General features: G+C 39.0%; 1 protein-coding gene across 2 annotated transcripts in view; it reads left to right on the forward strand.

Moving 5' to 3' along the window:
• RASA3 (RAS p21 protein activator 3) overlaps positions 1-19,823 on the forward strand; it is a 131,529-nt gene that overhangs the window by 26,494 nt on the left and 85,212 nt on the right. For both annotated transcript variants that reach the window (XM_032100482.1, XM_032100483.1), the window contains exon 2: positions 11,637-11,754. In XM_032100482.1, coding sequence (XP_031956373.1) covers positions 11,637-11,754 — 118 coding nt within the window. The remainder of the gene's footprint in view (positions 1-11,636; positions 11,755-19,823) is intronic.

Raw genomic sequence — 19,823 nt, forward strand, 5'->3', positions numbered from 1 at the left:
GAAGTATGTAGTTTTGATCATTGCTTGTAAATAAATTACTATATTCAGCTTCTTGCTTGTTTTTCTGCAGTGTTGTGCCTGTGTTATCTATATTCTGTGCTGAGGAGTGAAGAAGCAAATGTGTTTTCTCTTTCCATAGTTACTGAAGTTGAATAATCAAGCATTTGGTTCTCATCACATTGCCTGAACAATGAGTCATGCTTTCTTCGTTAGGTTTGTTCCTCAGGCCAGGATTCATGTGATGTTCCCCTTCTCTGGGCAATAAGATTAGTCACTGTTTGAAATCTTGTTTAAAAAATAAATCACACCACAGGTTGATGCCTGCTTACCCATTACGTGCTCCCCCACTGCTCGCAGTTTGGGTTCAGCAGCATCATTATATTGAAAAATACTTTACAGTCATGGTAACTGACATATTATTGGAGTTCCATTGAAATTAGCATATTAAATTTGGGACTCACAGTAACTATCAAAGACTTGTCTATAAGGCAGGTGAATTTTAAGTAATTCAGTGCTGAAATGCATCTTGCTTAAACATTGCTTCTTTTGTTATGCTGTTAAGAACAAAAACTACATTGCAAATGTAGTAGTAGCTTGAACTTTGTGAAGCCTATAGACTTATAAAAGCAGCGGTAATAACAAAAATTGTTAACATAGATGGCTTACTATCATGGTGCTTGAATCAGACTTTAAGTATTTGAGGCAGAAGCTCTTCTTGCTGAATTATCTGTGCCTGGAAGTGTTGGATGGAGCCAAGATTTAATGGAGGTTTCAAACAACTTTAGGACAGTAGCAGTTTCCAGTCCCTGCTGTGTGATATGCTGTTATGAAGGCTCTTGAAGTTCTTTATTTTGGTACTAGAAGATTTTAGGGGTGATGGTTCATTGTGGGAAGCAGCAATTTGAAAGACAAACTAACGCAGAACATGTGTGGTGGCCAGATCAGAAGTAGGAAGAGAGAGGGGAGGATACATACAGTGTGTTGTAAACACATAACCCAGACGTTGCTGTTAGCTGGCTAAGCTCCATATCTAGTCAATGGACAACAAATTATGATTCAGAAAACGTGCTATGTTCATGGCCCGAATCCTCTTACGCAGGAATGTGCCAACGGTAGATGTTAATGCAGGCATCTAAATTGTGCAAAATACTGCATCTTATGAATATCCCCAGGAGCGATGTCTGGTTTGTGCCTTGAGAGCAACTTACAGTTATGACACAGTAAAGGACTGGAAGTTGCTGAAATGAATGGTTATAAACTCTGTCATAGTTTATAGATGAAAACCTGAACAGGAGGAAAGATGGATTAATGTTCCACATTAAACTTTGATTCTGGTTCTTATGAACAGCTTCATTTTTCGTATTGTAAGTTGTAAACGGTGTTTTGACAGAAAAATGCTCATGGAGTAGGTGGAGGTGCAAACCAGTGTGGTAGAAAATGAGATTATCTATAGAATGCCCAAATAGTGGTGTTTTGGGTTTTTTTGCAAGGCTTTTTCTGGTGGTCTTGTTCTGTCTCCAGTTTTCAGCTGATTCTCACAGGTATCAGACACTCGCAATCGTTATGAATACTAGTTCACATTGTTATTTTTCCTTTCATTCTGTGTGAAACAGATGCGTGAGGTGACTAGAGAGAGATGCTAAAATTCAACTTTGGATGAATTTCATAGGTGTGGGTGAGCAGCTCATTGGGAATACGCAGCTTCCAAAAAGCACTGCCAGATTTGAAAAATACTCAGCCTCTAGGTGATTAACCAGCACCAAAATTTAATTTTGAGTCTTGTCTTTATTTCTGTGAGAATACCCACTGGAATAGAATAGACTTGTGTTGCTTTGAAGTTTGTTTAATCCTGCTGCATTGGCTTCCTCTGGAAGACAGCATGACTGTGTATTTTGGCAGTTACTTTGTGCAGACATGAGTATGTTGGGTCCTATGTACTGTGAGATGGGGACTTGATCCTGTGACTGCAGATGAAGCAAGAACAAGTAAATGCTTAGGTATTTGTGTGTGTGAACTTCATTTCCTTGAAAGATTCTTCCCCCAGCCACCACCTGGGACATTGGGAAATTGGATGGGGGAATTCTTGTTTGTTTTTTACAGTTGGTTTTGCTCAGTGCTGATCAGTCAACTCCCATATACTGCTCTAGATTTGTGGGTAGAACTTTACAGCTTGTTCTAAAATTCATCTCATGCACTCTTAGCTTGCAACTCGAAAACTTTCCAAGGCTTAAGACAGTGGTTGCTACAATTGTCATTTCTTCCCTATACTTAGGTCAGTTTGTCTTGATCTGTATTTTCTAAGTGAAAATTTTATTTCAACAAGGAGCCAGGAAGTCTTGTGCTGGTGAGATTTTTGAAAAAACAGCTACTTGTTTAGTAAGCCTGCTGACATGGTAAATGGAATGTTTAGTAGGATCTTGGATGATGATGGTCCAGTTCCGTCAGTGTATGGATGTTCTGGAAGTAGCTGCTTCTAGAAGTTCTTGGGCCAAACTGTGTGGGGGCAGTAGTTAAGGCACTCTGGCTTCAGAGTAGAGGCATGTTGTTCTCTTACTTTCAGTGAATAAATCAATAGGTTTGTAGATCAGTTGCAGTGTATCCTTGCATCTGCAGACTTGAGAGTTTAGCTGCACAGCACTGCAAGCTGTGATAGTCAAGCTGTGATTGCTGTGATAGTCAAGCAATTTTTAAGCACCTTAAGATGTTGTAGGGGGAGATGCTATTGGTTTTGCTTCATTAATGGAACAGTAAGCTAGCAACAAGAAATTAGCATAATTTATGTTAATTCTTGTGCATTGTTGTCCTGCATCTGTGCAATACAGGCTATTCAACAGTGAAATAATTTTTTTAAAGCCACCCATAATCATATAAGGCACCAACCTTAGTAATGTCCAAGTGGAATTTATTTTTGTTTTACTCCACTGGAAAAAGTGCTGTGTAAATAAAGGCCCAGTAACTAAAGTAAAACAAATACTGTGCATGGGTTTGGTAATGTCATAATCTGAGAGCTGAGTTTGTAGCATAGCACTTGTCAGCCACCAAAGACTACAGCTAGAAAGGTATGCTTTCCCTTTTTCATTCCAAACCCATTGATAATGGTGTAGACTGAGAACTGATTATGCTCACACTTCTCTTAAAGGGTTTCCTTTTGTCTTGTTCGTTCGTGCAGAGGACGCTTGTTGGTTATGAAGAAACACATGAGGAATATTTAAATGGGAAAAAAGAATTTGATGTCATTGTAGGAAAGTAACCTATTTTCGCTGTTTTTGAATAAAGACTGAAGTAAAGCAAGTTGAGGAGATACCAAAACCTTGTTCTTTCCCTTATGATGATTAATTTTGTAATAGGAAGAGCATTTTGAATGTGAAGGAAGATACTCTTTTCTCAGTTAATTCCTAAGTCTTAGATTGTTTTCAAGATTACCTTGAGCTTCTGTGCTCAAAATCACGTGGTTTCTCAATAGCCAGGTTTTATTTTGGATTTAACACTGTGGGGCCAGAGGACTGAACTGAACCTGATCTAAACTTGATCCTGTGAGACTCTGCTTGGTGAAGATGTTTCTAAATATATAATTCTAAAGCAAGAGCCGTTGTGGACAGGGGAATCATTAGAGGAAAGAGTTATGGTTTCTTAACAGTACCCATAAAGCTTAGGCTTTTTAGCAATTATTCCTTTTGGTTAGTAGTTTTTAATCTAAGCAAAACACAGCCTTTGGCAGGTTTGTACTTTTCATGTTGCTCTACTCTAAAAGTTTTTGGCGTTGCTTGTTGTGATAGAAGTGATTAGTGCCTGGAAGAGAGAGAGCATCATTACTTTTTCATTGCTTGTGTTTTGTTGGTTTTTCCACATAGCTGTAGCTTTTTGATCTACATTTTAAAAAAATGGAATGTACATAGATAAAAATTGTCCTTTTTCTTATTTTTTTGTCATGCGACCTTTGGTTTTGTCTGTGAATAATAGAAATGAAAGTAAATTACTTACTTCCACAGATATTTCTTTTTGCATATGCTGATGTTTTTGAGAATGCTACTTTTGTTCCTTAGCAATGACTAGGTTCCTTAGTACAGAGCAACAATCTTAAATTATCCTAAAGTACAGAGGCTCTCAAAAGGGAACATTTGAATTGTTGTTGGATTTTGTTGTTTGATGTTGTAAATCATTTGCTTGTATTTCCTGTGTCAAACTTTTTCTAAAAATAGCTGAAATTGCTCACTGTTTGCTCAGTTGCAGCTCCATGATGGAATAGCCTGTTTAAAGTTACTTCCTCTCAGCTACTCTGCCCCTCCTGCAGCCTAAATCTCTCCCTCATGGCCTCCCAAAACAGATGTTCAGTGACTTAAACTTTGCTGAGAGAAGGTCTTTTATAACTTTAGGAAGCTGATTTTCAAAAAACAACTACCACCAAACCAAACAACTCCCCGTCACAAACGCCCCACCTCAGAACAAAAACAAAAAACCTACCGAGAACTGTACTAGCCACAATCTAAACTAAGGTCACCATGCAGAGGCTACAGAACAACCTATAGCTAGTCCCTACAGTACTGAAACTGGTAGGAAAAACCTCTCGGGTCTCTACCAAATGCAGCTGGGAAGTTGCATGAGATGTCTTGATGCAAAGTACCATCTTCAAAACACAAGCTGGATTGAAAAAAAAAAAAGATGTATGTGGAACTGAGTCTAACTTTGTATCAACACAGATAAAAGAGACAGTCTAGCTAATTCATTGGTTCTTCTGCAGAAATATGAAAAAAAATCACATCAAAGTAACTTAAAATGCTAACCCCAGAATGCCACAGGAAAACTGGATTCAACTGTAAACTCCTTGAGAACACCTTTTTCCTGGCAGTATTCTACTTTAAAATAGTATCTTCAAAGTGTCCTTTTATACAGAATAGCTTCAGTCTTGTTAAAAAGCAGCTGGACTGTGTGGTTTTTATTTTGTGGGATTAAGTTACTATTCCAAGGGGATCTTTAGAGAAACCTGATGCCTGCTGTTGGCCACAATATTGGCAAGTAGCATGCAACCAGTTATTAAAGAGTTGAGGAGAATTATGCTTCTCCTCTTGTACAAACTAAAATCTTAATTTTGCAAGCAGCTCTCATGAAACTTGCTTTATAGGCGTCTTTCCTCTCAGCCCTGGGATTTGATTAACAGCCCTTGTGCTGTAAGCACTTAAGTACTTAAGATCATGACAAGATCTTTTGAGCCTTCTCTGTGTTCATTCTTCTTACAAGAAAAGTAAGACTGTCAGCCTGCAGCTTCTCATTGTTCTCCAGTGAAAATATCCTCAGCTGCTTCTGTTACACCTAGAAAAATAAAGCAAGATATGTGGACAGTTTATTGGACTTTCAGGGCTGCAAAAGGAGAACTGGAATGTCTGATCACACGTGTATAGGAAAAAGGGAATTTGGCAACTTTCCATTCTGAGTGATAGGTCTGACTCTGTTCACCATGCAGGCTGTGGCTGATAAGACTTAGCAGTTGTTACAGTGGACAGAAAGGCCTGTTTGCTGTGCCAGAACAGGCTCCAGATCAGAGGAGGATCTGTATGAAGGTTCCTAACAGGTATAGAATAAGTTTAATCACGTGAGGGGGCAAGGAGGTAGTATAGTAGTATGGCACTGGGTATACCAGTGAAGTGATTGTGCAGATGGGATTTTAAACAGATGCCAAATGTTCCTGTCACTAGGCTGTGAATAGAGGTATCAGCTGGTGCTGGTCTTCAGTTTCATGCCAAAAGATTTGGAGTTGATGCTCTTTCCCTGAAGCCAAGAGGGTTTCCACACGATACTCTTGTCTAAAAAGTTGTAATTAGTGTAGTACGCTTTCCTTGATGGCTACTTGCTGAAGCAACGCTGTGGTATTGAGGCCATGGTATTGAGCTGCTCAGGGGTTGTTGCTAATGCCCAGGTCTTCAGTATTGTTCTGTTGAGGATGTGCTTTCCCTGAGACTTACAATGTGATGACCATTTCACGTGGAAAGAGGCTGGCAGGCAAGGGCTTTTAGATTAAGAACAGGTCATCTAAAAATTGAATTTTCCAGGTCACCAAAATCTGTTTACAGATGGCTATTTTTGATCTGGTTTAGAAATATAATGCAATCTGTCTCTCCATGAGAGGAAAGTTGTGTGTATGTGTGTGTACATAAATGCCAATGGTCAAAGCAAAGAGACATTGTTGGACAAGTAGCGTTTCTAGCCACATCTGTTTTAAAAGAAAAAAATTCTTGAATATATCAATTTTCTTTATTAGATATTTGATTTTCATGTGTTTTTCTTATTTTTAGGCTGTGAGAATTATACACAGAAGTGGAGGGAAAAGAACATTTTGGCATGTATTGCTTAGAAAGTATTTATTGTTTTTATTTTACCACAGAAGTACAAAAGAGCACTACGCTATTTACACAGCACCATAGTTGCATGCTGGGTACACCGGTTCTCGGAACTTCACTTTTAAAATTTATTTTATTTCTTTTTTCTATTTGGAAAGGCAAAAATTAATTCAAGCTTTCATTTCTGAGAGGTGCACACAGTATGTCTACATATAGGGATGATATGCAAATGTAACAATCTATTCTGCTTTCAAACATTACATTAACGTCATATAATTATCACATTAGCTGTTTGGTAACAAAATTGGTTTCTAACGTGAATTGAAGTTCTTCAACTGGGACCATTCCATTACTAAAAGAGACTACTTTGTCAGTGTATTCTTTCTGAGGTATTGCAGTCATATCCCTCCCCTAGTCCCCATCTCATCTACAAAAAAGATGGTCTTTCTTTTGCAAGAAAATGAACTGCTTTCTCAGCATTCAGCATAAATGCAACTGTTTCTGTTCAGTTTAAATTTAATGCATAGGCATGAAATTCTAGGTATTTCTGTGTGTTTTAATCAACATTGAGTGTTATTATATTTCTGGTTTAAGTAAAATTAAGTATTAGAAACTTGCTGGCATCTTGATATTTTACGTAAAGGCTGAATTTTGTGTGTGAGTAGCTTTTTAAGCATAAATTGTGATACTCAGAGCTCTTTCACACATTTTTCTTTTTCTGTTTTTGCTTGATGTGTCGATATTCAAGTAATAATGCTTTTTCTGAAGAAAGAAAACTTGAAAGGAGTGCTTGAGATAATTTTTCAAGATTTCCAGCATCTCTATTGAGACAGACAGCTTAAAGGAGAACAGGAGAAGCTTTTCATTCTTGACATACATTACTGTTCTGTTTTTGTTCTTGAAATGCTTCCCTACAAGCTTCTTTGGACAGTGTGCTCCTGAATATAGCAGAAACAAAGTGGATTGTTGTGGGTTTGTATACGATGCCCTTTTCAGATTTTAGGTATTTTGTTTCTGTACTCAAGTCTTTCAGCATGCTCCTTGAGGTCAAATACTCTGGCATTGAAAGCTCAGCTGCTTTTATTGGTTTTATTTTTTTGGAGGTAGGTTTCTGTTTGCTTGTTTTCTGAAGCAGTTTGAGAAATGGTTCTCTCGTGCCAACTTGGTCAAATATGTTGCTGCTAGAAAATAGCAAGCTAAATTTGCTAACAAAGTCTTCCTTAATGCATTCAGATTGGCAGATGTGTGCTGGTGACCCAGTATTTGGCAGCACAAGAGCAGGAAATTTGTTGCAAAAGGAAGAAATAATACCTGGCTGTCATGCATTCTTTACCTTTCAGAAAGTTGCCTCTGGGGAAATATGTTAGAAGCAAAGATGACACAATGGCGAGTGTCTAAATTAAATTAAAAATACTAGATGCTTAAAAAAGACTAAAGTGGCAAAAGCTTAAGGAAATGTATGTATATATTTGTTTATTTCTAGAAGCATTTTCAAAGTTTTTTTATTTCTTACAATTTATGCTCCCAGTGCCCTTCCCTGCCATATGCACAGGAGAGCCCTTTTTACTTGCTTTCCTTTTATTGGCAGTGTTTTAGCAGGGCAGGAATATGCAACATTGGAAAGAACAAGGAAGATGAATACAATTTTGAGTTTTTCCTTCATCTTTTTCCAGCTTGTTGCATTCCCTGTGCCTGGCTCAAGCTAAGCTATCTGTGCTGCCGTGATAATCTACTTTTGAACTGTAGTGACCCTGTAATAATTTATGGGGAGAAGATAGCAAGCCAGTGACATATTCAGAATTTTATAGTCTATTTTTTAAGACTTGTCCAAAATACCTAATGTTAACTTTTCCGTAGCTGAAATCAGCTTTGCTAGGTTTAAGTACTTAGTGCTAAATTGAGTTCGGCGCGCAGTTAAATTAGGACCCATGTACATTAGAAGTGCAGGGATAGAGGGAAAAGCTGTTGCAGACTTGAACAGATTATTCTGCTACTGTTGCTCCAAATGGAAGCCTTATGCTCCAAAACAGAGTGTTTGTGTAGTCTAAATTGTCAGGGTTTTAGACATCTTAAGCAACATTCCGTTTCTTCTTAGTGGAAGTGGAAAACTGAAGGTTTTGAAGGCAATTGTATTGACCTTTCACCTGCAAACCCTCTCCAAGTTCTCTAGGGTACATGTACTTCACAAAAATGAAGAGGGGGGGAAAAAGTGGAGTTGGCTTTTGAAAATGCAATTGATGAAGATGCCTCTTCTATACAGATAGGTTAAGTGATTAAATTCTTGCCCAAAATAAATGATCTCATTTTTGAGAAAATGGAAATGACTGTATCATGTATTCAGGGCTTTCTTTTTTTTCACTTCAGTAAAAACCAAAAAATTACTGATCAAATTGTTGAGCTTCATTGTAGATGGCAAAACAGTGCCACAGAGGGAACTTTTTGTCTTGGAGGAATCTAAAGAGCAACTGAAGCTCTAACAGAGCGCGTTTGTTGACACAAAATGTCTGGCGAGAGAGCTGAGTCTTTAGCTATGCTTGAAAGCTTGATAAATTTGTCTTTCTCAACTGCTCAGTGCTGGAGGAATCTAAACAGCCATTGGCTGCTGCTGGTGTTGGGAAGAAACAGTATTTTTTTTTTTTTGTAAGCTACTCAAGTCAGTAACATGATTAGTGTATTGGGTTGGTCAATTAATCCCTTGTTCTAATCTCAGTAGTTTTTCAGGGTCTTTTTCCATTTTGAAGAAAGAAATTACTGTAAAATGTCTTCTCCCTTTATCTTCTGTCTGTGCGCTTTCTAACATTGTGATGGTGGTGACCTTAAATTTGCTCTACAAACTCTGCAGGCAGCCATTTTCTGGTGATGCTAAATGGTGTCTTCCTTCATGCTGCATTTATGTTTCAATATTTTGGGCTTTCCTACTGTAAGTCTTTTAACAAAGAAGAGAACTGAGTTTTCAAATGTGGTTCTTACAGAGTACTTGACATAACTGTTACCTTTAGGTGCTTAAGTGAATATTGTGCACATCAAAAAAAGGAAATCAAGATGAAAAATTGCGATTTGGTTTCATGTGATGCAGTAATCTTGAAGTAGGAAGTGGAAGAGTGCAGAAAAAGGGAAGCTGTGTTATTATTTTGGTTTGATTTTGAGCTTGAAATGTTTTGTGTCTTTCTTTTGGAAGAACCGTGAGAACAGTGTTCCAGCCCCAGAGGAAGACTTCCTTATCAGTCTGCTATTGAAACGCTTCCTGTTGACACTCTCTCTCATTGGGGAACTGTACCCAGTCATCCAGAAAAGAGTCTGGTTTCATGTGACTTTAATGTGAGGAAAATTAATAGAAATTTGATTGCCTGGGGAGAGGAGACAGCCTTGGAGGCCCCAGTCTGTGAGAATAGTGCATTTGGTTTGTAACTTGCTTGAACTCAGACTAACAAGAATAAAACTTGAAGGTTTAGTATGGCAGGATAGACTTCAATGCAGACTGAGCAAGCCATCAATAATCCTCAGTATATTTTTGTCTAGAGCTGCTGCAGTTAAACTATTGCTAACACTTCAGCTTAGTTTAACGCCACGTTGGGCGCACCAACAGATGTTCCAGTCACACCTTCAAATTACAGTGGAGACAGCTTTTTTTGATGCAGTGTCTCACAACTCTGAAGGAAGTGGGAAGAATGCTATCAAGTTGTATCAGCTGAGCTGAGACAGCAAACTTACTCAGAAGAACTCAAGCAAGGCATTACTGAAGCAACAGTTTCAAGTCCCTTTTTAGTGCCTCTATATATGCTCCATTGTTAGCTTTAGAAAACATATATACATACAGTCACTCATATACAAGCCATTTGTGAGAAATGTGGATATGTGGTGTTTCCAAGGGTATGCCATGGGTCAGTTAGCAAAAGCACGTGAACAGTGTGCCAGAAACGGATCACAGGCAGGAGTCCTGTGTCATTTTGTGCCTTTCCTTTGTAGCTGAGGATGCAGGTTGGCTCAGCATTTCCTCTCTACACGTCTTCAGTATTTACATGCACATGCATCAGATTGTTGTTGAACAAATCTGCCAAAAGGAAAAAGTATGTCTTTACTGAAGATAGGGTTGAAAAAACAAGGCGATTCTGTTAGTAGTATAAAGCTATTTGGGAGCTGGAGACAGAAACTCTGTCTAGGAAAGTGCGCTTAAGCTGAGCTGTAGACATTGGATAGAAAGTTATATTTGTTACCATCATTTAGAGTTTCCTTCTATACTGGTGAGCAAGCCTGTGTTCCCTTGGTCTGTGCAGTTTTAGTTTTGTTTTGTTCCTTGTATTTTTACCAGGAGAGAATGATCTAGTTCCCATGGTATGTGCTAATAATCTCCAGCTACTGGAAGACTGACGGTAAATAAGACCATGAGCATTGTAGACTTGCATTTAGGTCTGAGTTTTGTCTTTAGAATTAAATCACTCATCCACATAGTGTTAAGTTGCTTTCGCACAACAGTGAGGGGCATTGTCCAGTTTCCTGTTGGAGAGTTTTGATTTTTATCAGTCAGCCAAAGAAATTTAGTGCTTGGCTTTGGTTGTTAATAGATATGTATGGGAAAACTGTGGTTTTGTTCTTGTTTCATACTCGGGTTTGGTAGTCTCTTGGTTACCCTGAGTTCCTCAGTCCTGTCCTTTTTGTTGTTGTTGTTAAATACAGGATACATACCTACTTCTTGCTGTAGTTTTGAAACAAAGGTTATTGTGAAGAATATTCATGACTTGCATAGTACCTTTGTGCAAGGACCTTAGACAGCTTCACAAGTGCTAATTATCCCATCAGAGTGCTTTGAAGTCCAGCTTGTGATCTAAGGCTGTTGGCTGTAACTAAAGTGACTTTTCCATCTCCACATCCGTGGAGAGTGGTGAAGCTGTGATCTGCACAGCTCATTTGCTGTGTTCTGGTAATGGCTTTAGGATAAAATCAGTGGGCTGTCTTGGAAAGCTTGATTGCTATGTTGTATAGTGTTCCTGGTATCTTATGGTAACATTGATCAGAATCTAAGTACGAGTATGGAAGGAGATAGTCTGCATTCAAATACATGTGAATAAGTTGGATGCAACAGACAGTTGAATTGTTAGCTGAGCTCTAAACTTGGTGACTGTCAGGACCGGCTGGAATGAAAACAGGAGACTGCTGCAAAGTTTAATAGAGACTTCACATTTGAGAAGGAAAATATAATACTTTGCTTTAGCCATGTTGCTGACACTGCCTTAAGTTGACAGATAACTAATTTATGCATAATGTTATAATATGTAATCTTTCTGGTTTTTTTCTTTCTTGTCTTAGGTGAAGCCAAAAATCTTCCTACATATCCGGGGCCAAACAAGATGAGGGATTGCTACTGTACTGTAAACCTGGACCAGGAGGAGGTTTTCAGGACCAAAATAGTGGAGAAGTCATTATGGTAACACATACATATATAAATTCTCATTCTCTGCTTACTAGGTGTGTTCAATATTCCAAAGATACTTTCTTGAGGGGAAAAGAGAGGATGAATAGGATTCTTCTTCCAGTTTTAAAAACACTAGTGGTAAAACCAGTAATGTCATGATAACTATCTGTATTTATGGGAAAATGCCTTCACCAATGCAACCCATATTAATTTTTTTCCTAACAGTGTACAACCAGTGCTCCTTTCTTTCTGCAGTATTTGTTTTGAACTTCCCTAAGCTTTTAAAATCTCAACTTAGAAAGGGTGCAATAAACTCCATTTTGCATCTTCCTATGCTTAGAATTTTGCATTGGTCTGGCTGCCCTAGGGAGTTAAGGATTTTATTTGTTTTCCTGTCACGGGCTGTGACTGAAGGGAGAGGTTTGAACACAAGATGCCTGTCTGATTATCTTGGACACTTTCTGTGAGATTGCAGATGTCAAATGTAGAATGAAACAGAATGAGAAGCGTGTAGTAAAAGTTAAAATGCTTTCTCCTGGAAATCCTTAGACATCAGAAAAATAAAGGGAACTAGGCTAGGTGTATATGTATATTCTGGTAAGTGAGGCGTTTTTGAGAGGAGAGGAAAGAAACAGCAAGGAACAGTCAAGTTTATAACTTTTATCTTAAGAGATAACTCTCACCCTTTTCCCAATTTGAGTAATATGTTAGGAATTTGCTATTTGTCTTGTTATTGCAAATAATGTACTTCAGGAGGAATCTCTAGACCTCAGTCCCAACCACTCAGAAGTACCTGACACGTTCAGGAACGTGAGTGGGATTTATTCCTCTAAGTCTCTTTAGTTGTTCTTTCACATAAATTTTTTTCATCTTTAAGCCTTGGTGTTTTTGAATGATGATGCTAATGCTTTCCTATTTGTAGTATACTGTATTAACAAAAAGCAAAACCTGGTCTGTATGCCTTCTTCCTCACCCCTGTAGCTGACATGTAGTGTCTCTAAACCTTATATCCCTGAACCAGTTGTTTCTCTAGAAGTGATTTTTGGATGTCATATCAATTTTGTTGTTGTTGTTTTTGGGACTTCTAAAACTTTTTTTCTTCTGGATGGTCATTAATGCTTCACAGGGAAATGGAAGATGGGAAGTGAGAATGTATGAGAATAGTTGATGTCATTTCCTTGAATTAATCCAAGCATTTTTCTATTGAAAAAATAAACTCCTGGTAATAAAAATAAGCAGCAAGTTTAATTTCTACAGTGGGAAAAGTTCCATCTTTATATAAAGATGGAGAGGTACACTGGGGCTGTGCAAAACTGGAAGGTTTCTGGTTTCCTGATGGAGCTAAGTTCATTTTATTAATTGAGGTGAATTCGGGGAGAGCTGAGCAATGATCAGAGGTCTGGAAAATGTAACTGAATAAATCTGTAAATAAAAAAAATTAAACAAAACCAAAAAAAAACCCCCCTCCCCCCCCCCCCCCAACAACCAAAAATTTGCAAGGGAGGGAACTGGTCTGTCTGTCCAGTATGGACACTGCAAGTAATAATGAACTCAAATTGCAGTGGAGAAGGAAGTTGAGGTTAAGGTTTACTGTGAAGAAAAATCTCTGTTAAAGGTTCTGATGAAGCACTGGAGTAGATTGTGTTGGTTTTTGTGTTTATTGCTGATGGCTTTTAATAGGTTTTATATAATCAGTCCCAACTAAATAATAGGGATCTTGCAGCTTTGAAACAGTGGCGGGACCAGATGACCTCTCAAAATCCCGTTATGGACCTATTTTCTTTGATCTAAGGCTTGACTAAAGATGGTCTCCTTGGTCATTATTTCGTCTCCTGGTAAATTCCTGTCTTCAGTGGGAGTCTGCCTTCTCCCTGTGTGAGCTTCTGTTTTCAAATACTATTTTTGGAAAACTTGCTGCTTCACAGTCTCTGAATATCCACTTATAGGCATTGATATAACTCAGTTTTGCTCTTAGCCATATAGGTGTTTCCCTGTCTTTGTTTTTCTGGGACATAAAAGAAAAGCAGACAAAAATCCCAAATACATGAGTGGTAATCCTGGGATGTCTTCCCAATCCATGGGTAGGAATTGCTCTTACCTATTGAGGCACACTCAAACAGCTACTTTATCTTTCATGACTGTGCTTACGTCTTTTAAAACAAATGCGTACATAGACTTCCAGAAGATATTTTTCAAATGATACCAGACCCTACTGCAGTTGCCTAATTGTTTTTTGTAGGATTCAAGGATGAGCTGGGGAGCCAGTCATGTTGTTACATTCTTTAATGCTTGTTTGCAAATTCATTTAACCCATCGAGTGAGTTATTGGGCAAGCGAGACTTATGTGCCCTATGGGCTGTGTAATTTCTGTGCAGCAGAGAAATTCCTGCTCTTGTGTACGGTGCTTCTTTGCCAGGCACTTGCCAACTTAGTAGTGAATCATGTGTTGGTCCCTTTTTCTGAGGTATTGCTGCAGTGATACACAATGTTTGGGGACAGGGATGTGAAGCTGGGCCAATGCTCGACTAAATTAATTGAGTCCTGCCTGAAACTCCACATGGCTGGCACTGGAGTGGGTGACACAGCTTGACACAGATCTCCCCTACAGTTTGAAGGGGAGAGCACTGGCTCTGATCTGTTGTTCATGCCTGTTTTCTATTTCTTATCACTTCATGTCTGGCACAGGGCTGACTTGCTGTAAAGTTCTAAGAATTGCTTGTGTTTTTACTGAGGCTGATTATCCCCCTCATCTTCCAATAAGCTCAAAAAATTATTTTTATGTAGTCTATAGAAATCAACATGCTTTGTATGAAAATCTGAATTGCGAGGTCTTTCATATGCAGCCCTAGTACTGATTCTGGAATGATGTCTTCTTGGAGAAACCCATCTTTTGCAGCATTTCTGAATTATTTTTTTCATCACCTGCATGAAAAGACTTGTAATTGACACAATGTCTTGTGTAGCTGGGAATTACTTTTTTCTTTGCCACCCTTTTTTCTCTGTTGAACTTCATTAGGCTTCTACTAGGCACTGCATAAGTGTATATTTTTCCATGCAGGCCTTCTCCTGGTGTAAAGCTTAAATAGACCTGGCAAATGGAAAAAAGGAAGCAGTTATCTCTCCTTCCCAGGGGGACTTGGATGGATGTCCAATTCTGGCTTGCTTGGAACATATTTGATAGAACTTTCAGACTCTGACTCATCATCTCCTGTTTTATACTGGGACAGTGTAAGAAGTTGCCTCCCTGAGCTTTGTCCTAATCTTCTGCAACAGATTTTCTTTCTTTGTTAGACTGTAGCAGAGGCATGAGAAGACAGCTGAGAGCAGTAACCTTTTAAATCAACAATTCGTGAATCATTCAGAACTCAAAACAACTGAACCAGCACATCCTGTTGTCCAGCGAAGTGCCCTTACCGGTGCTCTGAAGAGAATCTCTATGAGGTTGATGCCCTTTATCTAAGTTTGTGTTTCAAAAACTGAGAGGAACTAGCATGGTGAATCTTACCTCCTCTGTTCAGCAGTCAGGTGGGGCTCATAAATTAGAATGTGGAATTTAAGTCATTCCTGTCATCCAGCCTCTTGGCTGCTGTTAAACTGGATGGTGGGCACTGCTGCCTTGTGCTGGAAGATTTTGAGGGCTGCTGCGATAAACTTAGTAGTGTCTGACTGAAACATGTCAAGGGTTGGTTACCACTGGGGCAGGTCTTCCTACAAAACCACAGAGCAGCATGAAAGTGATGTTTATAGGGGTGGTTCAGAATCATCCCACTTCTCTGGGGATCTTTGGGCAAGAACAGTGAATACATGAGTTGGTCAGAGCCAGAAATCCAGGTTCTCAGGGAGAGAATCTTGAACTCTTCGAGCAGCACTGTTTTTGTAAACTTGGCACAGGCTTTTACTAAATTCTAAGACGGTCACATGCAAGTCATAAGATATGAAGGAGAGGTCAGTTAGAGCCAGGATTTAATATGCTTCTCTGTTTTGTATTTGTCATTCAGTATTTATATTACCATAATCTACAAAGACACTGAATAGATTTGGCTCCATTCCATATTACCTAGCAAAGATGTACGTGAAGGGACTTGTGTATTTTATGTCCTAAGGAGCATGTTAGGCTGACTGTGTTTTTATTAATGCAGAGATCTACAAATTTTCTTTAGTTCTGAGCTGCAAGTAAACAGCCTGGCAAGAATTTTGCCTATTAATTCCCTTTGCTCAGTAAACTACTTATCTTCCCTCACTAGTAGTATTCCCTACATCAGGCTCCACCATCCAGGAGTGCTTCCTAGCTACAGATATTTCCCAAGGATGAACTTTCTTGGCTTGTTGGTGTTAAGACTGACTTTGCCTTTGCAGTTTGCATCAAATGTGCCCATTCACTTAAAGGGCAGTGTCAGCTGCAACAGGAAATCAAGGCAGCTTCTCAAATCATAGGTGAAGAATGGAAGGAATGTGTCATCTCTAAATTTGTTTCAAGGATATGAATAAAGGCAAAATCTGTCGTACGCTAAGAATCAAATGTCTGACAGCGTGTGCTTTAGAGAGGTGAGCCAAGCATCTTGAGTCTGTGATTATTTAGTTCACCACTATTTCACTGAGGAATTTTTCACGTGCTAAACATAGTGATCAAACCCTGAATGAACAACAAGTGAAGCCAGAGGCACTTTCCCACCCCCAGGTTTTTTTGGTTGTTTTTTTGGGGGTTTTGTTGGTTTGGTTTTTTTTTTTTTTGCTAGTCTCTGGTGAACATAACAGTGAGAACTACAAGTCTGCTGTGTACTTGCGAGTGTATATTGAAATGTGCTGTAAATTCACACTTAAGGCTATGTTCTCTTTAATAAGTGGTTGCCCTGTCTTTGTTTAAGAATTAGATCAGGTAATAAATTCAGCCAGTAGCTCTCAGAACTTTGAGTTATTCTACTGCCATATTTAATGTTGTTATTTTCTAATTCTAGGTTTGCTTAAATCCTTTTCCCTCGTATGTTTGGAGTTCATGGCTGCATAGCTAAACTTCTCATGTTCTGATAACATCTTGGATGCCGGCCTCTTCTCAGATTTTAAACACAAAGTTGTTTCCCTTAGTTGGAGTGTTGCCAAAATTAGCTGTTGTATCTGAGTTAACTCCATTAGCTGCTTCTGCATTCTTACATTGCCAGCTCACCTTCTTGAAATAACAGCTTTGCCCAGCCCAAGGGCCTTAAGCAGAGAGGCCTTGAGGTGGATGTTGCAGCGTGTTCTGCAGCTTTACCCCCATGTGTTCCCAGGATGTGCCATCTTCTGCATGCAACAGCACCTAACTGTGGCTTGAATTCCTAATAAACTTCAGTTCTGGAACACTCAAGCTTCTAAAGGAAAGGTTTAAGGTTGGTAAGGGGTACAACTTCAGCCTGGTCAGGGATATTATTGAAGCCAAGGACTGCATGGTTGTGCAGGGAAGTAATATAGCTGGGAAGGGTGCCAGTAAGGGAAGCCAGACTTAATGGAAGAAGGAGAGTGAGGTGAACCTTGAGACCCAAGGCAGGGTTTATGAATGAGAGCGTTTATCTATATGAAAAACCACCCATGTGAGTAACAACTGTTGGTGTTTAGGCTGCTTTGAGTGATTTTAAAAAAAAGTAAATGCAGCTGTAATGTGACTTCTGCTGTTTGTGTGTGTCGTCTTACAGAATATTTTGGGAGGTGACCAGGGGCCAAACGGCTGCTGCTTCAATTTATCATAATCCTTGTAAGCCTCATTGAGCCAAACCAGCAACTGTCAAGTGAGGTTGATAACTATAGCTCATGTGTCTGTCTGTCTCTTCTGAGCACAGGACTGAGAAAATGTACACTGCTTTATTTTTTCCTCAGTGTAGTAGGGCTGGTTATGGATGTAACAAAGCACTGTTCATCTGAGTGTCTCTGCACAGTGACGTGAGAAACAATTCACTTAGGTTCGGTGGGTGTCTGGTAGACTGCAGCCAGCACTCTCAACAGTGGGCATGAGTGATATGTTTGGATTTTGATGTTGCCTCCTGTGCCATATACTTCCTGTTGCATGTCCTCTGCCAAATCTGTGCTTCAAATATAATATTAGTTATTTTTAATAAAATGTGTCAGAAAGCTACCATGACATCTGCCAGCTTTGGCTTTTATTTGCCTGTTGTTTTGTAGTTCTGTGTCTAGTAAGAGACTGAAGTACATTCAGATTTTATTTGGCTTGGTGTATCTGCTTTGAATAAACCTTCTCTCTTCTACCCTACTCCCTTTACATATGCTGCAAAGCATAGCATAAAAAGTATTAGCCAAGTAGTAGAAAAAGCGTAGTAGTAGAAACAAACAAGTGTGCTCCTTTGTACAAGACTGATTTTGCTTCCTGCTCACATGGTGATGTGAACTCTGGTGTTCAGTTCATGCAGCAGGATGAATCCAGTATTTCTAAACCTTTTAAAATAGTCAGAGAACATGGGGTTGCCTGTGGCATGTTAATAGTCCTTACTTTTAATCACAAAAGCAGTCAGAAAAAAAATCCATACACAAAGAATTCTGGTTTGAGGGGTTTCATTATTATTCATCGTGCAACTCTTTCACTTCATCCACTGAAGTACTGGTGCCAACACAAAAACAAAACTGCTTTAGCAAATCCTAAGTATTGAGAAACAAGCACGAGATTTTGTAACACAGCCTGAAACTAAAGAAATGTTTTTACACTAACATTTGTTCTATGAAATCTCTTCCCCTCTGTTAATATTATTTGTGATGATATCAGTAGATATCTGAAGCTATGAAATAAAATTGCAAGTATGTTTCTGGAATTTAGTAAAATGTAAATGTGAACAATTTTTGAACCCTTTCTAGAGGGTTTATTGTGTTCGAAGTAAGGATTCTTTATTTGCTTTCATTCCACTTGATCTGCACAGTAATTTCTGTTTCTCTTCTCCTTCCCTGTCTCCTCCTGAAAATATCTATTGCCAAAACATGCATTCGAAGAGATTCAAAAATAGATACCTTGAAATGGGGAGGGCTGGACAGCTGTAAGTAAGTAAAACAGTACCTAGAGGGATCTTTTTTAGTTTTGTTTTCTTGGTATTCCTGCTCCCATGCCATGAGCATTCAGAACAAGCAAGTTTTTGGTGAGGGGAGAGTGAGTATGCCTGAAGATTCAAATCCATTGCACTATTTATGCGTCTTTTTGACTTGATTTTTTGTGTGTATCTCTTCTATGATGAGAGCTGTGGAATCATACTAGGGAGAGTGTCCTGAGGAGGGATTGATCAGTGTATGTGTTGGTGGTCAAGGCTGTACAAAAGCTGTGCAATAAGAGAGCCTTGTGCTTCCTGAGGAAGAAGGACAGTTTAGGTCAGGCTTCCCTCTTTCAGAACATATTAAGGTGATGTGCATGTAGTGAAAAAGAAATGAGAAAGGAGTGTGAAGTGAGAGTATGTGGAATAGAAGGTTAGTCAGGCCCTTATGTGCCTGAAAGCTTGGAGCAAGGATTTAAAAATTAGTACAGGTCTTTTCTCCATTTCTAAACTCATCAGGAAAATAAGAGACAGCGACTTAAGAGCAAGCCCTGTTTCATAACTAAAGAGTAGCTGATACCTGCACTGATACTCTTCTTGTCGCTGTGATGGCAAAACTGAAACGAAATAAGCAGAGCTGTACTAAACTTAGTAGTCTTTACTGAAAAAGCTGGGTTTGGAAACGCAGTTAAGTTCAGCTTGGAAGGAGATGAATTGCATTTTCAAGGGAGATCCACTGTTTCTGGCCTTGCAAGTTCCTGCTCTCAGCAGTTATGTCCCATCACTTGTTTGAAGTCCAGAAGAAACTGAAATAATGACAGCACTGGTCTTGTCCATGCCCTTCCCTTGTGATCATATTGATTTGCAGTCTACACTGCCAGGGTTGGGGAGGAGGCCCTCATTGTTACTCCTCCACTATGAATGATTAAAATTTCTCCTGAGTGTAGGGCTGATTCATCTACATCAAAAGTTCAACTCAAAACCTGTATGTTGAATCTGAACTCACTTGGTTCTTGAAAGATTTTTGAGTTTTCGACCGGGTTAGTTCCAGTATTTGTTTTGGAGGATGTTGTCAGACTCCCG

This window comes from Corvus moneduloides, chromosome 2, assembly GCF_009650955.1.
Source record: "Corvus moneduloides isolate bCorMon1 chromosome 2, bCorMon1.pri, whole genome shotgun sequence".
Classification (NCBI taxonomy): domain Eukaryota; kingdom Metazoa; phylum Chordata; class Aves; order Passeriformes; family Corvidae; genus Corvus; species Corvus moneduloides.